Here is a 19,722-nt window from a genome sequence, read left to right as displayed (position 1 = left end):
CTTTGATGCAGCTCTGGTGTCAGAGTTTATTGGGGCTTCCCTGGCTTTAATCCTCTGAGTGATGGGGAGATCCAGGGGTTATATGAAAGTCTTTCCTTTGGAGTAGCACAAGGTTCCCCATGTAGTTGTTTAGCTCAGCTGCGTTTTACTACAGAGGTTATGATGTGGATAAAAACCTTCATTTTTTTCCATATGGACCACTGATTTTTACACAGAATCCCCTATTTATTTCCGTGGGGAGTATCATGTGCAGACTCATGTCAGGATATGGCCACTTCACCTTGAGTGGTCCCTTAGAATATGCGCTCACTACATAGGCTAAACTATCTGCTCATCCTTGTATTTAGCTGTGACTCTCTGAGTACCTTTCCCTGACCTGAAGAAGAGCTCTGTGCCGCTCAAAAGCTGGTCTCTCGCACCAACAGAAGTTGGTCCAATAAAAGACATCACCTCACCCAGCTTGTCTCTCTAATATCCTGGGACCGACACGACAACACTGCGTGCTTTCTATTTATGTCAGACAAGCAGAGAGTAAGATGGATTTTTTCCTGTACAGAAGAAAACACAGGATTAATGTTTCTGCTTATTTAGGATGAGATTGTATCTTTACTTCCTTCTCTCATTAGGGGTGTTGGGAGGATAAATACATTAAACGATTGGGAAGTGCTTTGAGATCAACTCAGGAATAGCAGTATATAAGAAATAGGTATTATTATCATTATAATTATTACAATCTGTCTGAGAGCAGCGCAGAGAATGAGAACCACAGTTCCTCTCTCTGTCTTCCCCGTACCGTTGTCTAATGTAACTTCCTCATGTTAAGTTGTCCTGTTAAAATGACTGCGTCTGCCCCACCGTTCTACCCATTGATCAAAGTGTTTGTGCCTCTGGACGGGTTAATGCTGTACTGTTGAACATGACAAAGCATTCTTTTGTATCAGTCAGATTTGGTGGACCAAAATATATTAAACTTTCTGCCTGAGCGGGAACAGAGTGAAGTGTACAAGCTCCTTTCTCCACATGTGCTCATGACAGATCCTGTTGCAGCTGATGTTCTAAACCGTAAGCATCTCTCCAGACTATGGTTAAGGGGAAGATTCTAACCAGCAAACGGCTCCCAGGGAGAGTAACGATGCTGGCTTCTCTATTAGATAGTGCCGGTTCTCTTTCACAGGTTTCTAAAAATTCAGCACATCATTAAATCTGGTATTTGCCCTTTGATGTGTCACGTAATTTTTGTTGTTGTTTATTTCTGATCACAATCGAAAAATGAAATGACTCCCTTAGATTACTCTCCTGGGGTGAGATTCGGTGGTGAGCCTCTAAGGCATGGAATTCACAGCTCAGAGGGAGAGCTGGCTTTAGCGGGGGCTTTTGTTTCCTTTTGATGCTGAGAGCATTGGAGAGGCCCTGGGTGGCTTGTCTATATTACGCGCCTCAGGACTACAGCTCTGCACACTACAGCCCTGTCCCCAGCTTGTGAGGGGATCCTCCAGAGTCAGCCTGATGACTGGCTTCCCCAGTACCTGTGCTGGGGGAGCCCTTCCTCAGACAGATATGGGATTTTCAGGGTCTTTGTATGCTGCTCTTGCCCCTTTTTATGCGGATTGGGGGCCGGAGGGAGGCAGGGTGAGTATATCACCCTCGGGCAGAAAGCCAGCATATGGCCTAATCAGTCCCCACTTAAGTATCATTTAAGCCCTCAAAATAAGATTTACCTGGAATTTCAGCGGTGCTCAGACCTTGTGCTCATCCTGTGCACAGGGGAAATGTCACCCTTGCTGGAGATTATATAATCCAGGGAGTTTGTGCCTCAGAATATTCATTTGTAGTAGAGCCTGATCAAAAGCCCTTTCAAGTCAATAGAAAGATCCCCAGTGCCTTCAGCCAGCTTCACTGGGGCTTGTGTACGTGGCACAGCAGTGTGCCTACAGGGAGGGGAGTGATTTCTAAAGCACGCTAATGTGTTGCATGCTCATTGGTCTGTGTAGACCCTGCTTGTGTGCACTAAAAGTTCCCTAGTGCCCTTTAACATGGTGCTGTTTGAGAGTGGTTGTATGTTAAAGGGCACTAGGAAACTTGTAGTGAGCACCAGCAGGGTCATGGATCAATTAGTGTGAAACAAATTAGGGGGCTTTAGAAATCACACCCCTGGAGTGCGTACACTGCCACACTGTGTAGACAAGCCCTAAGGGATCTTGAGTGCAATCCTGGTCGCAGGATGTCAATAGCAAAAGTCACTTTGACTTCAGTGGGCCCAGACGTTCAGTCCTAGTACAGCAATATAAATAGGAGGCTATAGAGAATAGGGTGGGGGATACTTTTTCTTAGCCTAGCAGACAGATAAGTTTCTGCAGTTGCTGTTTATTTACTTTGGGATATCGGGAGCATCCCAACAGAATGTGCTCAGATACCACAGTGACGGGGTCTGTATAAAAACCTAGATAGATTAGATAGATGGAGTGTGTGAAAGTGCAAACATAGGGACTATTAAAAATGTTCTTTTCTCTCTCGTTTCAGCTGAAAAGCAAATAGAGTTTTGCTGCCATTTAGCAAGGGGAAGCTTAGATCCAAATGAGCCCCTAACATATGAATATGTGAAATTTGTAGTGGATTTTAAATATTTTACTCATGGTAAGTTATTGCTTCAGTTTACTCTGTCTCTGCCTCTCTCACTTACCCTCCGTCTTTGACCAGAGCCACCTTAAATGCCTTGTTGCACTTTAAAATGACATGTAGGCAGCAGAATGGACTGTGCTACCGATGTGGTAAGAGTCGTTTTCCATGTGACAGCTGGGGTGGTCATTGGCTGTAAGGGTGGGGGGTGGAATCCTCTGATTGTTTTAGTTGATTTCCAAGAGACACTATCAAATAGTTCAGACGCTACATTTGGCCTTGTGGTGCTACACATTTTTGAAAACAGTCCAGTTCATTCAAAAACAACCTAAAATGCTCTGGTTCGCTCAAAATGACACTTGGGAATGTTATTTGTTACCCTCAGTCTGTATAGGAAATCTGCAAAATCTTGAACCTTCCAGGATGGTGGATGCAAAAATGGCCATTTCCTGGAAATAAACTAAAATGAAGAAAGAGAGAGAGAGAGCAAATTTTCTGGATTTAATGTTGAAAATGCCCACATGAAAATGTTCTGCCTGGCTCTAATTCTAACATATAGTACAAGCTGCAGTCCTGTTTACTCGGCAAAATGTTCAGGGTTCAGAAATGGCATCAGTCATCCTTTCTTTCTCCCACTTCCCTTCTGTTCTTCACCTGGTAATTTTAATAGCCGTCATACTTTTGAAAGCCTGTCATAGCATGCTCGGTTCTTGCTGCCAGATTCCAAAAGGACCCCTATTATGAACTACTCTACATCAACAACCTTGAAACAAGCCCTCCTGTCAATCATTTCGAGATACAGGGTTTCTGTGCTGAATTTAAATGAATGGTGTCGTGTGTGTGTTGGTAATGGCATTGATTGCATAATATGTATGAGAAGTTTTATTCACCATCTTTCCCATGATAGGCAGCTCAGGAAAGCAAGCGCTGTTTGGTTTACCACTCTCCCTCGGGCTGGGCCACATGCAGTGTTTCTAACTACCAGCAAAATTAAGGCAAAATTCTCCTCACTAAGCCACACTCCATGTCTCCATTGTATAGTCTGCATCCACTCCTGGCAGTGAACTTCCAGAGATGTCCATATGGTTTTTCTGCATGGAACAAATGCAGAATATGATCCTCTGGATCAATATCATACATGTAGTGCAGCTAGGAGAAGAGAATTTGGCTAATCCACTAGTGAATTGTTTGCAAGTAAACTAAGATTCATGTTTTCTGCTGTTTTGGTCTGTCATGGTAATTCGAGCTGAGATCTACAACGAACAAAGATCTTTTTCCCTAGTAGGAATGCTAAAGAGATTTTCCACCTAAGGTAGATAGTTGAAAAAGCATAAACAAAATGTAACGAAAGTAATAAACAAGAAACCAACAGCTGAATTTCACTGTCTTTGTTTTAATGAACCTTGCAGTGCTTCTTGCCTTCTTAAGGTGCTTTCAGCTGGCAGGCTTAAGCGCATACACTTCAGTTGAGCTGAAGCTGTTACAAACAGGTTTTCTGCAAAGCCGAGGATTAGTAGTTGCACCTGTGTAACCTTTCCGATGTTTGAGCCAAGAGAGTCTAGATATGGACAAAGAATCCACCAAATAAGTCTTAAATGATCATCATTTGAACAAGTTTTAGGGGGGCATGTCTCTGATTGGCTCTGAGCTGTGCGTAGAAGGAGCTAAATTGTTCGGTTTTGTTGGTTACTGTATCTGCCTTGACATTTTCTTCTTGAAATGCTGATTTGGCTTGTGTTTTGTTGTGTTTGTCTAGTGCCTACACCCTCCTGCAATGGCTTTGAATCAGCTATCGCAAGAGTATTCAGGTCAGCCACAGAAGAGCAGATTTGCCTTGTAGCAACTGTTCGTCTTGTTACGCCGCAGTTTTTAAAGGTGAGAGCCCTCGGGTCATGTTTCCCTTTTCACACCAGGGATCTATAATCTATTTTAAAAAAATGATGCTTTCACCACAAGTGAAGTGAATGGATATTCAAGTCTGCTCATTCCTAAAGGAGAAATCTTGCAAAAGGGCCTTAAATCCTGCACTTTGAGAGCTGGACAGTGAATTATTCAGAGCTGAGGACCTGTGGATGAGTGCTGGTGCTGTTTCATTTTGGGATGGGAGTTAGTGTCTATAGTTTGCTTAAGAATAGCGGAGAACAAAAGAGGCTCTCTGCGCATTATTGCATTGCCCAGCGAGTGCGGACTTGCATTTGAGAAGAACCATCGATGATAGCACGAGAGGGTCCTCCTTAAGCCATATGTTCAAGAAGTTACAAGGAAACACGGTTTCCAGCTGAACCCCTGGAAAAGCTGTATCTCCGAAAGAAACTTGCCAAACTCACCGACTGTGTAAGAATACTGCCTGCTCTTTTCTGACCATGGGAACCATACTTTTTTAACCCGCTGTTTATCCACAGAAGGGCACTATGTATATACTGTAATAAAGATAATAAAATTCAGTTGTGGCCCATTAACTGCCAGAGTGGTAGTTAGCAAAGAAATAACCTGCACCATTGGTTTATTATTATTTGTTTATTTGTATTAAAATAGCACTTAGGAGTCCTAGTCATGAATCAGGACCCCATTGTGCAAGGTGCTGTCAAACACAGAGCAAACAGACAGTCCCTGCCCCAAGGAGCTTACAATCTGCTGGACTTTGACATTGCCGTCCTTACTCAGACAACTCTCATCTAAAGGCTGGTGTACACTGAATGTTAGGTTGACCTGGCTGTGTCACTCAGGGGTGTGAAGAATGCCTTCCCCAAGAGACATAGTTGAACTCACCTCAGCCCCAGAGGAGACACCACTCGGTTGGCGGAAGAATAAGTCAGTTTATTCTCCAAAGAATCCTTGTACGTGTTATAAAGCTGTGTTGTCACACAAGCCATTTTCCTAAGAGTGAAATATTAAAATGCACCCACTGTTCTGCAGGAGGTGTGCAACATTGAAGAGCCATGTGAAGAATTCACATCGAGACACAGTTTGGAGTGGAAGTTCTTATTCTTGGACCACAGGTGAGAGGATTGTTTTTCAGATATAAATACAACATGTGGTGATTGGAGAATATACAAACCATGGTTTAGAAAAGGAAAACTGTCCAGCAAATGTTGTCTGAGCCCCCAAGCAGAATATTTCACATTAAATGAGAACACTAAGGTGACACTGATCAAAGCCTACACTTCACGCCTTCTTAAAAGCTTTGCTCTCTTTCATATTTAAGGGCAGTAAGAAACTGTGTTCGTCTTCCATTAATGTGAGCTGGAAATATAGCACATATAAAAATGTCCAGGTTCATTGTGGTACTAAATAAGTTATTAACATAGAACCACGTGGGCCATATTCTCCGCTAGTGTAAATAGGCAGAACTCCATTGATTTCAGTTGGCAGCAGCTGAGAATCTGACTCTGTTCTTTGCCCTGTTGATTTGCATCTTGATATAGAATTAAAGTTTTTTTAAAAAAAGAAACAAATTAAAAGAATGGATAGTCGTAATTATTGACTTATTTTGACTGAATGGAGATAAGATACTACTGGGGAGTGAAATAGGCTGGAGATCACTTGGTAAAACTTTTTTAATTATAAAAGGGCAAGTGTCCTTCAAAAAAAGCATAAAGCCTTTGTACTCTTGCTTATTTGTGTGTGCATGAATACCTAACAGTATTACACATGTTCCCTTCTTCCATAATGCACAATAGTACTATCCCCGGAGAGCGCAGACTCTAGCCATGTGCTTACCACTGGAAAGACCAGGCTGAGAAATAAAATTCCTTTGCTGAAGGCTTATTTTCTAAAGAAACCCAAATACCACTCTGTACATTCAGAGAGAGAGGGGAGATATTGCAAGAAATGAAAATGAAATTAATATATTAATCAGAATAACTACACTGGAAATCCTGTCTTGAGGTACTGATGAGAAACCACTTCTGCTGCAGTTTTGTTTGCATGTTACTCACGCTGTCGAGGTCTAATTAATGTAACTTTATAAGAATTGAAATTGGTATATGCAGTAGCCTAAATTTTTAAAAGTGGATGTCTAAAGTTAGGCTACGTCAATACTGAGATATCTAAAGCAGCGACTGGTTCTCAAGGGACTGAGCACCCAGCAACTTCTGTGAAGAAAGCTACCAGGAGCCGGCCTAAGAGCTTTAGTGAAATATATCCAAGTGCCTTGTGATGAATCTGGGATGTGACTCAGAGAGGAATTTTTCTATTTCAGTCCTGGTGATATCCCCTGTGAGGAAACCATTGTTCCTGAGCGTAAATTAAGCTAACATAGGCGTTTAGCTGGAGTGTATTGCAGTGCCTGATGTAAGCAGTGAACATGGAGCCAGGAGTGTGCTTTCACTCGTTCAGTCATTGGTTCAATGCACAATTTAATAAAATAGTAGGGGCACCGCGATTCTTTCATAGAATATTGTCAGCTATTTCTCAAGGATTATTTTCCACTTTTGCGGGGCTGATCCTGAAAGGTGCTGAGGCCATAGGTGTAGCTGGTGCTGAGCTCTACTCAGAACCAGGGCCTCGTTCGCTCAGACCTAGCGTCTGCGATGGAGCGCAGAAGCAGGTTAGGACAGTTCTGCTGAGCTATATAAACATCGACCAACTAGAAACATCTGGAGTCTAAAATTACATAGAGACATCATTTAAGGGAAAAAAGAAACTGGATGCTTTTGTATTGGTCTGTTTCTGTTCCATATTCTACTCCCTCCTCCATCGTTTGTTGCTCTAATTACAGTAGTGTTAAAGGATCTTCTCCTGCAATCCCTGCACTTCAGTGATAACTTGAAGTCCATCCCTTTAGCCTTTCACACTGCATGCAGTCACTGATCTCCTACTCAGAAAACTTGAACAGTTCCTTTAGCACAGGGAATTGCAGACTTCCTTAGCAGTGACTAAGCTAGCTAAAAACTTTCAGATTGCTCAGCCAACATGCCGACTCCTTCTCCAATCCCAGGTTAGAAGCATTTTGTGGTTACATTCTCAATTAAAGAATCAGTTCCTCTAAATTATGATGACAAATCTGAAAGCATTGCACTTTCCTGAGCTGCTTAAAATGTTTGTCTGACGTTCCTCTGAAAGAATTATTGTCATGAAGATCAGCATGTTATTTCAGGCCCAAAAGACATTGGCTTGGTGGCATAGACAGACAGAAATAAAAGCCAGTTTAATAAATACACGTTCTGTCACATTTAATAGAAATCTGGGTCAGATAAAGAAAAGGAGCACAATGTTCTGTAAAAGATATTTTGGGTAAATATGACTCTCTTGTTTCTATTATTGTAGGGTCCCCTAGGCACTTTCCCCAGCTGTCCCAAAGAACTCACGATCAGAGAACGCTGACATTTGCTTCCCACAGATAATTAATGATGTAGGAGCAGGTTTTCAGAAGTGCTGAAAACCCGTGATGAGAGCTTGTGCTGCCTCCTAATGGCCACAGGAGATCGTTATGGCATTTGGGTGTAAGGGTCTTTGGCCACCCCTCCTTTACCCCAGCCAACCTCCTTTTGCAGGTGCAGGGAGTGTATAAATTGTGACAGCCCTAGGTGATCCTCCCATGGCTGGCTATGCTGTACTTAGAACCACTCGGTGTGGATGGAGTAGTGTAAATTGTCCCTAAAACGGGGGAGAATCTAGCTCTACTCTGGCCTGGTTTACTTGTGTCATGTGGATGTGCATTTGGTGCATTCGGTATGGTCTGAATCTAGTGCAGTGGTTCCCAAACTTTAACAGCCCACGAACCCCTTTCACTAAATTGTGAAATCTCATGAACCCCCTCCTAAAAATGAATATTTCCAGGGATTTAAATTTCCTCCACACTCCGTGAGGCTCCTGCTGCTGGACCCCGTTGACCACCCCAGTCAACTGAGCTCCACTGAGCTCAGGCTGCAGGTCCCACTGACTGCCGGGGCTCGGGCTGCCAGCTCCAAATGCCCGGCCCCGCTCTCCCTGGGGCTCGGGCTGCCAGCCCCGCGTGGAGCGCTGGGGTTCGGGTGGCCAGCTCTCCCGCTGATGGGGGCAGGGTTCAGGCTGCCAGCCCCAACTGCTCGGCCCTGCTCTCCCTGGAGCTCGGGCTGTCTTCCCTGCAACCACCTGCTACCTCCAATGCCCGGGGTCCTCTGGCCACCATGAGTGAAATTTTTCTGGCAAATCCCCTGTAATGTTCTGCGAACCCCAGTTTGGGAACCACTGGTCTAGTGGTTGATGGCATTTAGCTCAGGCAGTAGAGGCTCATGCATTAAGATCCAGAGATACCAGGTTCAATCCCCACTCCTGACAACCCCAGTGTTATATTCACCCCCGATCAGAAAGCTCTAACGTTGCTTAAAGGTGGCAGCTGCATTTTGTTTGCTGTCTCATCAGCAGGTGCTATTTATCTCTTAGGGCCAAATCTATCCTCCCTTGTGCCAGTGCAACTGTTCACTGGGAGGAACTGAGAGAAAACTGTGGCCTTTACTCATTTTCTGTTTCATTATTTCGTCTATTTCGTTAACATGTTAAAAAAACCCAAACTTTAAAAACTGAAACAGTAAAATCCCAACTAGCGCCATATTCTACTTCTGCCTTGGGAGTGTCCCCTATAATGGGCTGCAACCCGCTGTCAGGAAGGCCAGTGTGAGGTTTGCCATTGATTTCACTGTGAACAGGATTGGACCCATTAAGAATGTAGCTGTGCTGTGCTATTGTGTGGCTTGCTCTGCTATCCACATGAGTGTTTGTATCTCTTTATGAATGTTCAAGCTTAGAACCATAGCAGATGACAAAGATCTATGAAGTTATTCTGGCTATTCCCTTTCCAGGACTGGTTTGCTTTCTAGAACACTTCCTAGTCCTTTGCCATCCTTACGTCCACAGAGTAACAAAACTCACTCTCAAGATGTTTTTCCTGATAGTCACTCTATGTTTCCCCTTTCTTAATTTCTTCCCCTTGCTCCTACTGATAGTCCCCTGTTAGTAACAGCATCCTCAGTGATTCTACTCCTTCCTTGACATTTTTGCCTTTCGGATGTAGACAGTTACCATGTTGCATGCCCACCTGGCTTCCTCATCTTTTAGTTGTCACTTAGCCAGTCTACACATATGTAGCAGTTGTAATCTTTTCTCATAAAGCTTAGTTAGGTTTGTTTCTGTTCTCTGAACTCTTTCTAAATCTGTTTGACCATGTGGTGTCCAGAAATGAATGCAGATTGCACTGGAACTGTATCATATATCGACCAGGACTGGATCTTTTTCTAAAAGTTACGTTATAGCTCAAAGAGAAGTTATGGGTTTGGTGCAGAAATTACTGTACCATGGCAAGTGTTTTGCAGAGGGTCACACTAGGTGGTCTTACAGGTCTCATCTGACCTTAGAATGTCTGACTCTAGAGAGAGCCCAATCCAGTGCCATGCATGTCAATGGGAATCTTTCAGTGGGCTTGGATCAGGCCCACAGAGAGGGTTTACCTCTTGGCTCCGTGATGCTGGGCATACAGCCCAAATTCACACATGCCTTTTTCGTGTCCGCTTGCACTGCAAACTCCTATTGACAGAGTGCTGTCCACTCTCCCTGCGGACATTACTGGTTCCCAGGATTCTCCCTCCTTTTAAATCCAGAATCTCTGGTTTGGATTATTCCGCCTCCCCCTGCAGCAGATTAGCTTGCATTTTTCCCATCTGAATACATTTTGTTATTTCGGGCCCATATTTCAAGCCTATTTTAAGGTCACCTGGTGGCACTGGCCTTCCGCAGAATGGTACTAAGACACACCAGCATAGAGGAGAATGGTCCTCTCTTTTTATGCCTTCAGCCTGTTCCTATGACGTTTAATTTTAAAACATTAACTATTTTGGGAATATATTGCCGTGTTTACTCTAGAAGAGTGAACTGAAAATGCTGCTTGTCATAGTGTTATCACACCCAGCAGCCAAGTCAAATGCACAGTGAAGCAAAGGGAAGGGTAAGAAGCCAAATAAACAGAATACGGCTAAATTATGACTTCCAAAGCAGACACAGTGTTCCCATTGAAGTACTAGGAGTTGCACATATGCAGCCGAGGGCAGAATTAGGCCTGTTCTTATGTGCAATAGGTGTAATAATTAATTATATCTTTGGTCCTGACTCGCAGTGTTGTGCGATGAGAATTATTTCCCAGGTGTTACCATGGCCTTCTTCTAGTGCGGTTCATTTACCACTTCACTATTGTAATTGCACCTTTTAAAAAAGTTCTCATTTTCAGCTTGAAAAGATGTAATTTAGTATTGGATTTCTAAACGCTGAATTGGAATTGGAAGTTTAAACCTGGTCCTCATTTTGTTTCCTCCTCCGTTCCCTGTTCATCTGCCATAGACATCAGAGTCCTGGAAGCCAGCTCTACATCTGTTCAGAAGGAAAATCTTTATTCTATAGCATGCACAGAAATCATTTTGCTGGTTTCAGTTCCCCAAGCCATGCCATGGGAATAGATTACTTCTCTTATAACCAAGCGTGTCCCTACATCCACCGGAGAGTCCTGCTTAGGGCTTGTCTACATGAACACTTAGATTGTGGCAAGCTGGGGTGTGAATCTACCCCATGCTAGTCTTCTGCGCACTGAGTGTCCATGGGGACCATGCTGCTGGGCACTAAAAGTTCCCTAGTGCGTTTCATCTATGCTCATTGCAAAGCAGTGTAGATCAAAGCACACTATGGGACTTGGATTGCACGTCAGCAGGATCCACACGGACAGTTAATGTGCGGCAGGCTGCTGCGGGGTAGATTTATGCCCCAGTTTGCCACATATTGAGTGTTCATGTAGACAAGCCCTTACTGTTTCTTCTACAGTTCTTCCCCAGATGACATTTGCACCCTGCCTACTGGATAATTTTACACAGTCTCCAGTGTATTATGCACACGAACATCCATAGCATTTCTTAAGCTAACAAACATGATTAATGAATGAGTCACTTGCATACATACGTGCTTTTCCATACACCCACATAATGAATAGACAAGGAAACAATAAACAGATACCTTCTCATTTACTCAGTTTTGACATGTTTATCTTTATTTCTCACTCAGATACAAAGAAATCAATATCACTTCCAGCTTTCTGGCAAGGAGATATTTGGTTTTTAGTTTGCTAAAGATCTACCAAATGGTCATCCCATCAGGTTTTGTATTTACATCTTTCTCTTTGCGTTTATTCTAGGGCCCCGCCTATTATAGGGTATTTGCCCTTTGAGGTTCTGGGAACGTCAGGTTATGATTATTACCACGCTGATGACCTGGAGCTTCTCGCTAGGTGCCATGAACACTGTAAGTTCCTTTCTCATTGCTTGCAGGAAACTGACAACATGCACTTATGACACTTGTATGAGCAGTAGCTCACGAAAGCTTATGCTCAAATAAATTTGTTAGTCTCTAAGATGCCACAAGTACTCCTTTTCTTTTTATGTTTATTAGGGAAATTCTTTCCTATTCCTGTAAAATATGGCTTAGTTCATGCCTAACTAGGAAAGATGAATCCCTAGGACTCTGTTATTTTATCAGGGCAAGTTTTATCAGTGAGAACTTGCCAAACTGGCAGATATCTGTTGTGTTTGGGTGCTGGAAGTCAGTTGCCCTAGCATATGGTTACTGCAAAACTGAGAGCCAGAGCTCTTGTCCTCCTTTCCTGACTCTGCTGTTGTGTTGCTGTGTGAACAACCTTGATTCTTGGGTTTTTGCTGATTGTCACAGCTGCTGAGCACTCTCCATTCCCATTGTCCTCAGTGGAACCATGCATACTTAGCACCTCTGGAAAACAGCTTATAATTAAGTTCTGAAGCAGGTTATAATTAAGTTCTTTGTGCCTAGATTACCCATCTGTAAAATAAGCATAATAGTGCCACCTCATTAAGTTGTTGTGATACTTAATTACTTACTATTTGTAAAATGTTTCTAACATACTGAGATGGTTTCTCAAGAAATATTGTGCACAGATTCCCTGTTGGCTAAAACGGGTGGTATCTGTCAGTCAATCTCTCTCTCAAATCAATCCGAGAGGAAGGAGTAGTTTTATCAAAAGTGCAAAAGAACAAATTCTATAGGGCAGGGGTGGCCAAACTGCGGCTTGTGAGCCGCATGTGGCTCTTTTACGGTTGAAGTGTGGCTCCCAGAGCGCGCCCCCTGCCCCCAAGTCCTCCCTTCTCCACCTATCAGACTGAGGCGGGGGGAAACTCGTGGCTTCTGCCCTGCAGCAGACTGATGGGGCAAGGGGCTTCTGCCACAGATGACTGATGCCTGCTGAGGGGAGGGGCACAATTTAAAGGTTCCCCCCCCCCAAAAGCTTGAGTCATGCCCCACCAGGCACGCTTCCCCCTCAGCAGCCCGTCCCTGCAGCTCCCAGGTGTTAGCTCCCCTTGGAGAAGCAGCCGCAAATAGCTGGGAACTGCAGGAAGGGGCTGCTACTCCCAGCTGTTTGCTGCTGCCTCTCCCCATGGCCGCAGCTCCCAGCATGCCCACGCCAGCAGCTGCCATGCAGGAAAGAGACCCAGTGGCACCATGTGACCTAGCAGGGCCAGCAAACCCTCTGGCAAAAATCTCAGGGGGTGTGTGACCCCATGTTCCCCTCTCCCCCCATGCATCATCTCTGGCTTCTGCCCAGTGGGGAGGGGGTCTCGGGGCTTCAGCCCCATCGGGCACGGCTGCCAGGGCTCAGGCCTTCAGCAGGAGTGGGGCTTAAGTTCTGAGCCCCGGCAGGTGCACCCCAGCTCTCGAACGTCTGAAGATCGTTGTATGTGGCTCCGAAGGTCAGTAAGTTTGGCCACCCCTGCTAGGTATAGTTGTACAATAAGGAACTGATGAGGGTGTATGTGCAACCCCTGCCCTCTGCTGGATAGAATCAGAACTGCTCAATGGTGTGTCACCGTCCTATATCGCAGGGACAGTTCTGAGGTTATGTGGACCCCAGGGGATCTGCAGCTGCCCATTGTCATCTGGGCAGAAGCTCTGTGTCTGCACTAACTCTGGAGCAATTAGCTAGCTTCCAGGTGATATGGTGTCATTGGCAAGATGTGGGCAGCTTCTGGCTGGATACCCTGTGGGTGCTCATTCCCACCCCGTTTCAGATCTCTGACCCCACAGAGGACCCTCTGGGGTTGGGGATTAGAGGGTTGGTGCCGAAAAGGCAGGGACAGATGCTGCCCCACTCCATATCCTGCACAAGAAGATCGACCCTGCACTGATAACTCTGGGGAACAATCAGGCCCAGTGTGTATGCGAATGTGCCATGTGTGAATGCCATTATTGGGGCAATAAGGTAACAAGAATCAAATGGAGCTCTGCAGTCAAGTTGCCATAGCCCTTGTGTCACACTTCAGGGCAACTGCACCTGTATTCCCCCTCTGGTCCAGCAAAGGCACCCACTTAGGCTTCTGGTTTCCCAGCTCTCACCTCTGATGGGTGGAGACACAAATCTGTCTCCCTCCCGACTGGGGTATTTCCAAGCTGCACAGCTCTGTGAATTCCCCACCAAGTCCGACTGCCTAAACAGGCCTCCTTTGCCTTCTCCTCAGAGGCTGTAAACAGCATAATTGCCAACAGTTAAGTTACCACACAGCCCTTTGTAAGCAAGCACATTTATTCTTAAGGTAAAAGCAGTACAGAGAAAACATTAAAAGCAGTAAAAGAAGCTACACGCATGCTAATAAGCTTACCAGAGATCACCCCAACTCTACTACCAAGGGCTCTGACAGGGGGTTAGTCCTTCAAATACCACATAGGTGGTTTTCTGTGGTTACACATTCATGATACCTTTTGTTCAGAATAAGAACACCCAGGAACCCTTTATCCAGCCTCGGTCTTTGATCTAGGAGCAAGTACTTGATAGACAATGGATTTCTCCTCAGGGCATAGCTTCAAAAGGTTGGGTCCAGAGGTATAAATTTGCATTTCCTTCCTCCCAAATATTTCCTGGGAAATCCCACGCAACTTCTTTTATCCCAAACATTCCTTCTTGTCTGACCCATTGTTTAAAAGAGTCCTTTGATGCTCAAGGGTTTACATTAATCATGCAATGAACTCCTAAAATACATAAACTGAATTCAGTAAGGTTTGTCCAGCACATTTCAGGAAATTGCCATGTATGTCACAGTCTGGTATTACTGATTACATTTCATTACTGGTAATAATGTGTGCTGAATGTTCTCAATAGCCAGATTAGGAAGAGCACTCAACCTGCTGCTATCTACCCAGTGGTTTGCTTTTAAATTCTTCAGGGACTATCCATACCATGGCTGGCTTGCTCCCCGCTACAATAATCATGCTGCTGTTACTACAGATCTCACTGGAGCTTGGAGCTATTCTAAGGAGGGGCTGGGAGGTGGGATTGGGTAAATGGGGTTGTTTTACTACCTGGTGTGGGTTTGTAAAGCTTCTCTGTTATTGTTTTATGACCCCATATTTTTTTCATTTCATCTGAACCCTATAGGCACCTGAACCCCTATAAACCAGCTTTCTTCTCCAGCTGGCTTGTGCAGGTGGTGGGAGCATGCTCAGCTACCCCATTGGGGACAGCCAGCCATGAAGGGAATGCACACTATAGAACCTTAGATGAAAACTCAGGTTTTAAGTTCCTTCTTAAGCACTCAATTCCCAGTCTCAGCTGCTTCTGCTCTCTTCAAGACGGAGCACTATATACAACACTTGTAGCTTCCATGACAGCCATGAGCCTCACATTGTAGTGTCCAAAAGGGTGCATTTTTGACTTTACTAGCATTAAAGGCTGTATACATAGGTGCCGGCTTCCTCCAGGCCCGGGTGGGTGCTCAACCTCCTGCTCCACCCCGACCCCTTCCCCCAAGCCTCCATCTCCGTCCCTCCTCTTCCCGCCCCTGCTCTGCCCCAGGCCCTGCCTCCCCATCCCATCCCCCAAGCCCCCGCCCTCACTCCACCTCTTTCCTGCCCAGTTCCGCCCCCTCCCCACAGCGTGTCCCATCCCCACTCCTCCCCTTCCCTCCCAGAGCCTCCAGCATGCTGTGAAACAGCTGATTGCGGCGGGCGGTAGGTGCTGGGAGGGAGGGGGAGCGGGGCAGCAGGTGGGCAGGAGGCACTGGGGAGTGAGGGGGAAGCTGGCTGCCAGCGCGTGTTGGAGCACCCATGAAGTCGGCACCTGTGGTTGTATATGTAATGCAGTGTATGTGTGCAGGTGGGTGACACCTTCCAGTACTATTGCCCCAAGACTGTAGATGCAATTACAGAATTTGGAATTGAGTCAGTTTCCAATTGTGAGTTAAGAGTAGTTTCCGGTGCTACATGTACTTCTCGGTCCCCCAGTCTTATTTTGTGTTTTTGCATCCCGTTTTCCCCTTCCCTCTTGCTGTCAAAAGACCCAGACAAACAACAGGGGAACTGGTTCCAGAGTAGCAGCCGTGTTAGTCTGTATCCGCAAAAAGAAAAGGAATACTTGTGGCACCTTAGAGACTAACCAATTTATTTGAGCATAAGCTTTCGTGAGCTACAGCTCACTTCATCGGATGCATGCAGTGGAAAATACAGTGGGGAGATTTATATACACAGAGAACATGAAACAATGGGTGTTACCATGCACACTGTAAGGAGAGTGATCACTTAAGGTGAGCTATTACCAGCAGGAGAGCGGGGGGCGGGGGACGGGACCTTTTGTAGTGATAATCAAGGTGGGCCATTTCCAGCAGTTGACAAGAATGTCTGAGGAACGGAGCAGGGGGGGGAGAGATAAACATGGGGAAATAGTTTTACTTTGTGTAATGACCCATCCACTCCCAGTCTCTATTCAAGCCTAAGTTAATTGTATCCAGTTTGCAAATTAATTCCAAATGTCCTTATGTTACCATGTGCTTGCAGTCAGGGGCTTTTTACCAGCCATAAGGGTGAGTGATGGAGGGGAGGGGGCAGAGAGGAGTGAGTGGGGGTCAGGGTCTTGGGGGGGAGGGGCAGCGCAGGAGCGGGGCCTCAGGGGAAGAGGCAGTGCGGAGGCGGGAACTCGTGGGGAAGGGGTGGCGTGAGGGCAGGGCCTTGTGGGAATAGGTGGTGGGAGGTGAGGGGAGAAGGGGTCGGGCCTTGGGGAGAAGAGGTGGTGCGGGGGCAGGGCCTCAGGGGTCGTGCAGGGGGCAAGGCCATGGTTCAGCCTATTTAGATACCTAACTCTACTGGATCTGTGGGTGGAATCTGATACTCAGGCATCTAATCTACCTACTTAGTTACTTATATTCCCCATCCCGATATTTTCTGAGCACCTCACAAGTGCTACAAAAGTTATCTGCTCAGCTACCCCAGCATGGACAGGAAGTGTTGTTATCCCCATCTGGCACGTGGGCAATCTGAGGAACAGACGATTAAATGACTTGACTCAGGAAACTCAGGAAAGGTACTCAGGAAATCTGCAGGAGAGCTAGGAAGTGAATCCAGCTGACATGGCTCCCAATACAATGCATTAACCACAAGACCATCCATTCTTCTCTATGGGCCTCATCTAAAGCCCTTTGAAGTCAATGGGAGTCTTTCCATTGAGCTCAGCGGACTCTGGATCAGCTCCTGAAAGAGCTCAGTTGTAGGCAGAGTGAATTGCTGGTGCAAAATTGTGCCTTTAGTTTGGGAAGCCCTTTTGAAAGCTTGGTCATTAATATTACATTTTAGTAAACAACCCTTGTTAAATGGTATTTTAAAAGGGAGATGTAAGTGGTTAACTTTAGGCACAACTGGGTCTCAAAGAAAGACTTGGTTCCGTTCATATACAGTCTAATCTGTGGACATTTCAATTAGCAGTTAAACAGACTTTCCACTTTCAGATCAGGGTTCTTCTATTATAAGCTTCCTGACTTTAGGCCAGCAATGTCTGAAATGCATGCAGCTAGACTGATAAAGTGCCAATGTACTGTTCGGTAGATGTCATTTATATGTACTGTTTGCTGGCAAAAAGCAGAATCTCTGCCTGTGCCAGCTATGACCATTTATAAAAACGAACCCCAAATCTTGGAGCACTTTCTTTTTAAATTAATAACCGCAAATCAGATTAAAACTCAGCACCTGGTTGAAAATGTAAGCAATGTTGAGGAAGAATTGATAGCAATGTTCGCGCTGTTAGACGGGACAAAGCTATTCTTCTAATCTCAGTCACAATCAGAATGTAACTGTTATTAACCAAATTGTTTCTTTTCGTTTAACAGTGATGCAATTTGGAAAAGGAAAGTCCTGTTACTACAGATTCTTGACCAAAGGCCAGCAATGGATATGGTTGCAAACACACTATTACATCACGTACCATCAGTGGAACTCCAAACCTGAGTTCATTGTTTGTACACACCTTGTGGTGAGGTAGGAATATGTGCTTAACGCTTTCTGTTCGTCAGTGTGCTCATCTATTCCATTTTCCATTCTTTTATGTGTTAGCCAAATATTTGTGGTGTGATTCGACTCACTGTGATGATACATAGTTACATAAAATTATTATCGCTGAGAACTTGGAAATTGTTTTTAATGTTTTCATTACTCACTTTTTGGCAACCAAGCCAAAAAGCCTGGAAGCAACATTTGGCTGAGTATATTACGTTCCACTTCTGTCCTTAGCCATGACACAGATCCATCAAAAATTTAAAGCTGTTCATAACCAGAATGCTTTATGGATGTCAATGCATCCATACACTTCTTACAAACCTTTTTGATCACAACTTTAGATAGTTGTTACTTGGAGATAGCTGTTTATGAACTGTAAAAATTAGCATATGACACCCCCTAGTGGTGGTTCTGTTGTACTCATGGCATTAAATGTGCTATAAATCTTGTACAGTCTTGTTCTAGTTTTGGAGGTTTGTGATACACAATTATTGGGTTGGAATCTGCTTCCATCTGTGTCAGTGGTAAATTTCCATTGCTGGTTCAAACAAGACTGAGTGTATACTTAGACTGGATTTAGAGGAGGGTTTTAAAAAGAAATGACATACCAGTTTGGGGTCAGCTAATTTTAGTAAAAATGTGAATTTATCCTTGTCTTCCCTGTTTGAGACTATCAAATATTTGGAGAAAAGCCCATTAGTAACCAGTCTTTCTGTTTAGATATTTTGAAATACAACCTTAAGAGCATCGTATCCTAATAAGTAGGCATATGTGGGTAGAATTTTATATGCTGGTATAAACCACACCCTGAGAGCTGTTTTAATTTGAATGCGTTCATGACGGTAATTACATATCTTGAGGCTTGTTGATTCTGCCTTGTTTTGGGAAATTTTTAGACCTTTCTGTCACCTAAGGTTCCGGCCTTATGGAGTGTGAGTGAACATATTTTTCTGTCTCTGTCTCTGGTACATGTACATCCTAAAGTCCTAGACACACATCAAATAGTTCAGGTTGAACATACATTTTACTTAGTAAAATAGAAAAATTAATAGAACCTTGGATTTGAAAGATGAAATAAAGGAAATTGGTGGCTAAGGGGCCAGATTCTGAAGTGGTGTAAATGGGCAACTCCCAATTGACTTCTTAATGGATCTGTGCTCATTCACCCCCCCTTAGAATCTTACCCCAGCCTTAGTTCTAACACTGTACCCTTGCCCACACGCCATATACATATTGGAGAGTCTCTGAAATATCTCCTGGATTTTAAGAACTCTCATAGTTAAATCTCAGGTCTTATAAATCATTAATGTTTTATTATTTAAGAGACAGTTAGTAAGAGCTGCAAGAGAGCTTACTCTGAGGCACATTCTCCAGGGGACTCAATGGGCTTTAAATTTGGCTTATCACTTACCATCATTCCACATGCACAGCTTCCATTGAAGTCGGTAGGTAGATTTGTATTCCAATCTGTGGTGATGGCTGCATGCTTTGAAAATGTGCCACCCCATGACTGAGAGGAAGGTTCCCGTGCAAGTGTGATATTGTTCAGTTACAAAAACAGGGGTCACAGCCATGAAGGCCTTCCTCAGGCAAAGCTCCCCAGGGAGTAGCTTGAGTCCCATTGAGCGACTGTACCACTGTTATTAAGACACACAAGAAATTGTCTACAGGCTGGAAGCGGTGTGTACCTCCTACTACCACTTACCTGCATCAGGACAGTTTCTCTGACAGGCTGTGGAGAATGGGGAGTTCCTCTGTGAAGGGAATTGTGGTAAGGATGAAGAGGCTCTTTTTCCCCGCTGTTCACGAAGG

The 19,722-nt window shown here is 44.6% G+C and overlaps 1 protein-coding gene across 1 annotated transcript in view; it reads left to right on the top strand.

Annotated features, from left to right (window-relative positions):
- Positions 1-19,722, top strand: part of PASD1 (PAS domain containing repressor 1) — a 78,266-nt gene that overhangs the window by 40,134 nt on the left and 18,410 nt on the right. Inside the window, exons 6-11 of the mRNA XM_077826171.1 lie at positions 942-1,062; positions 2,521-2,634; positions 4,373-4,491; positions 5,533-5,615; positions 11,768-11,874; positions 17,745-17,892. Of these exons, the coding sequence (XP_077682297.1) occupies positions 942-1,062; positions 2,521-2,634; positions 4,373-4,491; positions 5,533-5,615; positions 11,768-11,874; positions 17,745-17,892 (692 nt within the window). The remainder of the gene's footprint in view (positions 1-941; positions 1,063-2,520; positions 2,635-4,372; positions 4,492-5,532; positions 5,616-11,767; positions 11,875-17,744; positions 17,893-19,722) is intronic.

This window comes from Eretmochelys imbricata, chromosome 9, assembly GCF_965152235.1.
Source record: "Eretmochelys imbricata isolate rEreImb1 chromosome 9, rEreImb1.hap1, whole genome shotgun sequence".
In the NCBI taxonomy this organism is placed as follows: Eukaryota; Metazoa; Chordata; order Testudines; family Cheloniidae; genus Eretmochelys; species Eretmochelys imbricata.
This window is presented reverse-complemented; position numbering and strand designations above follow the sequence as displayed.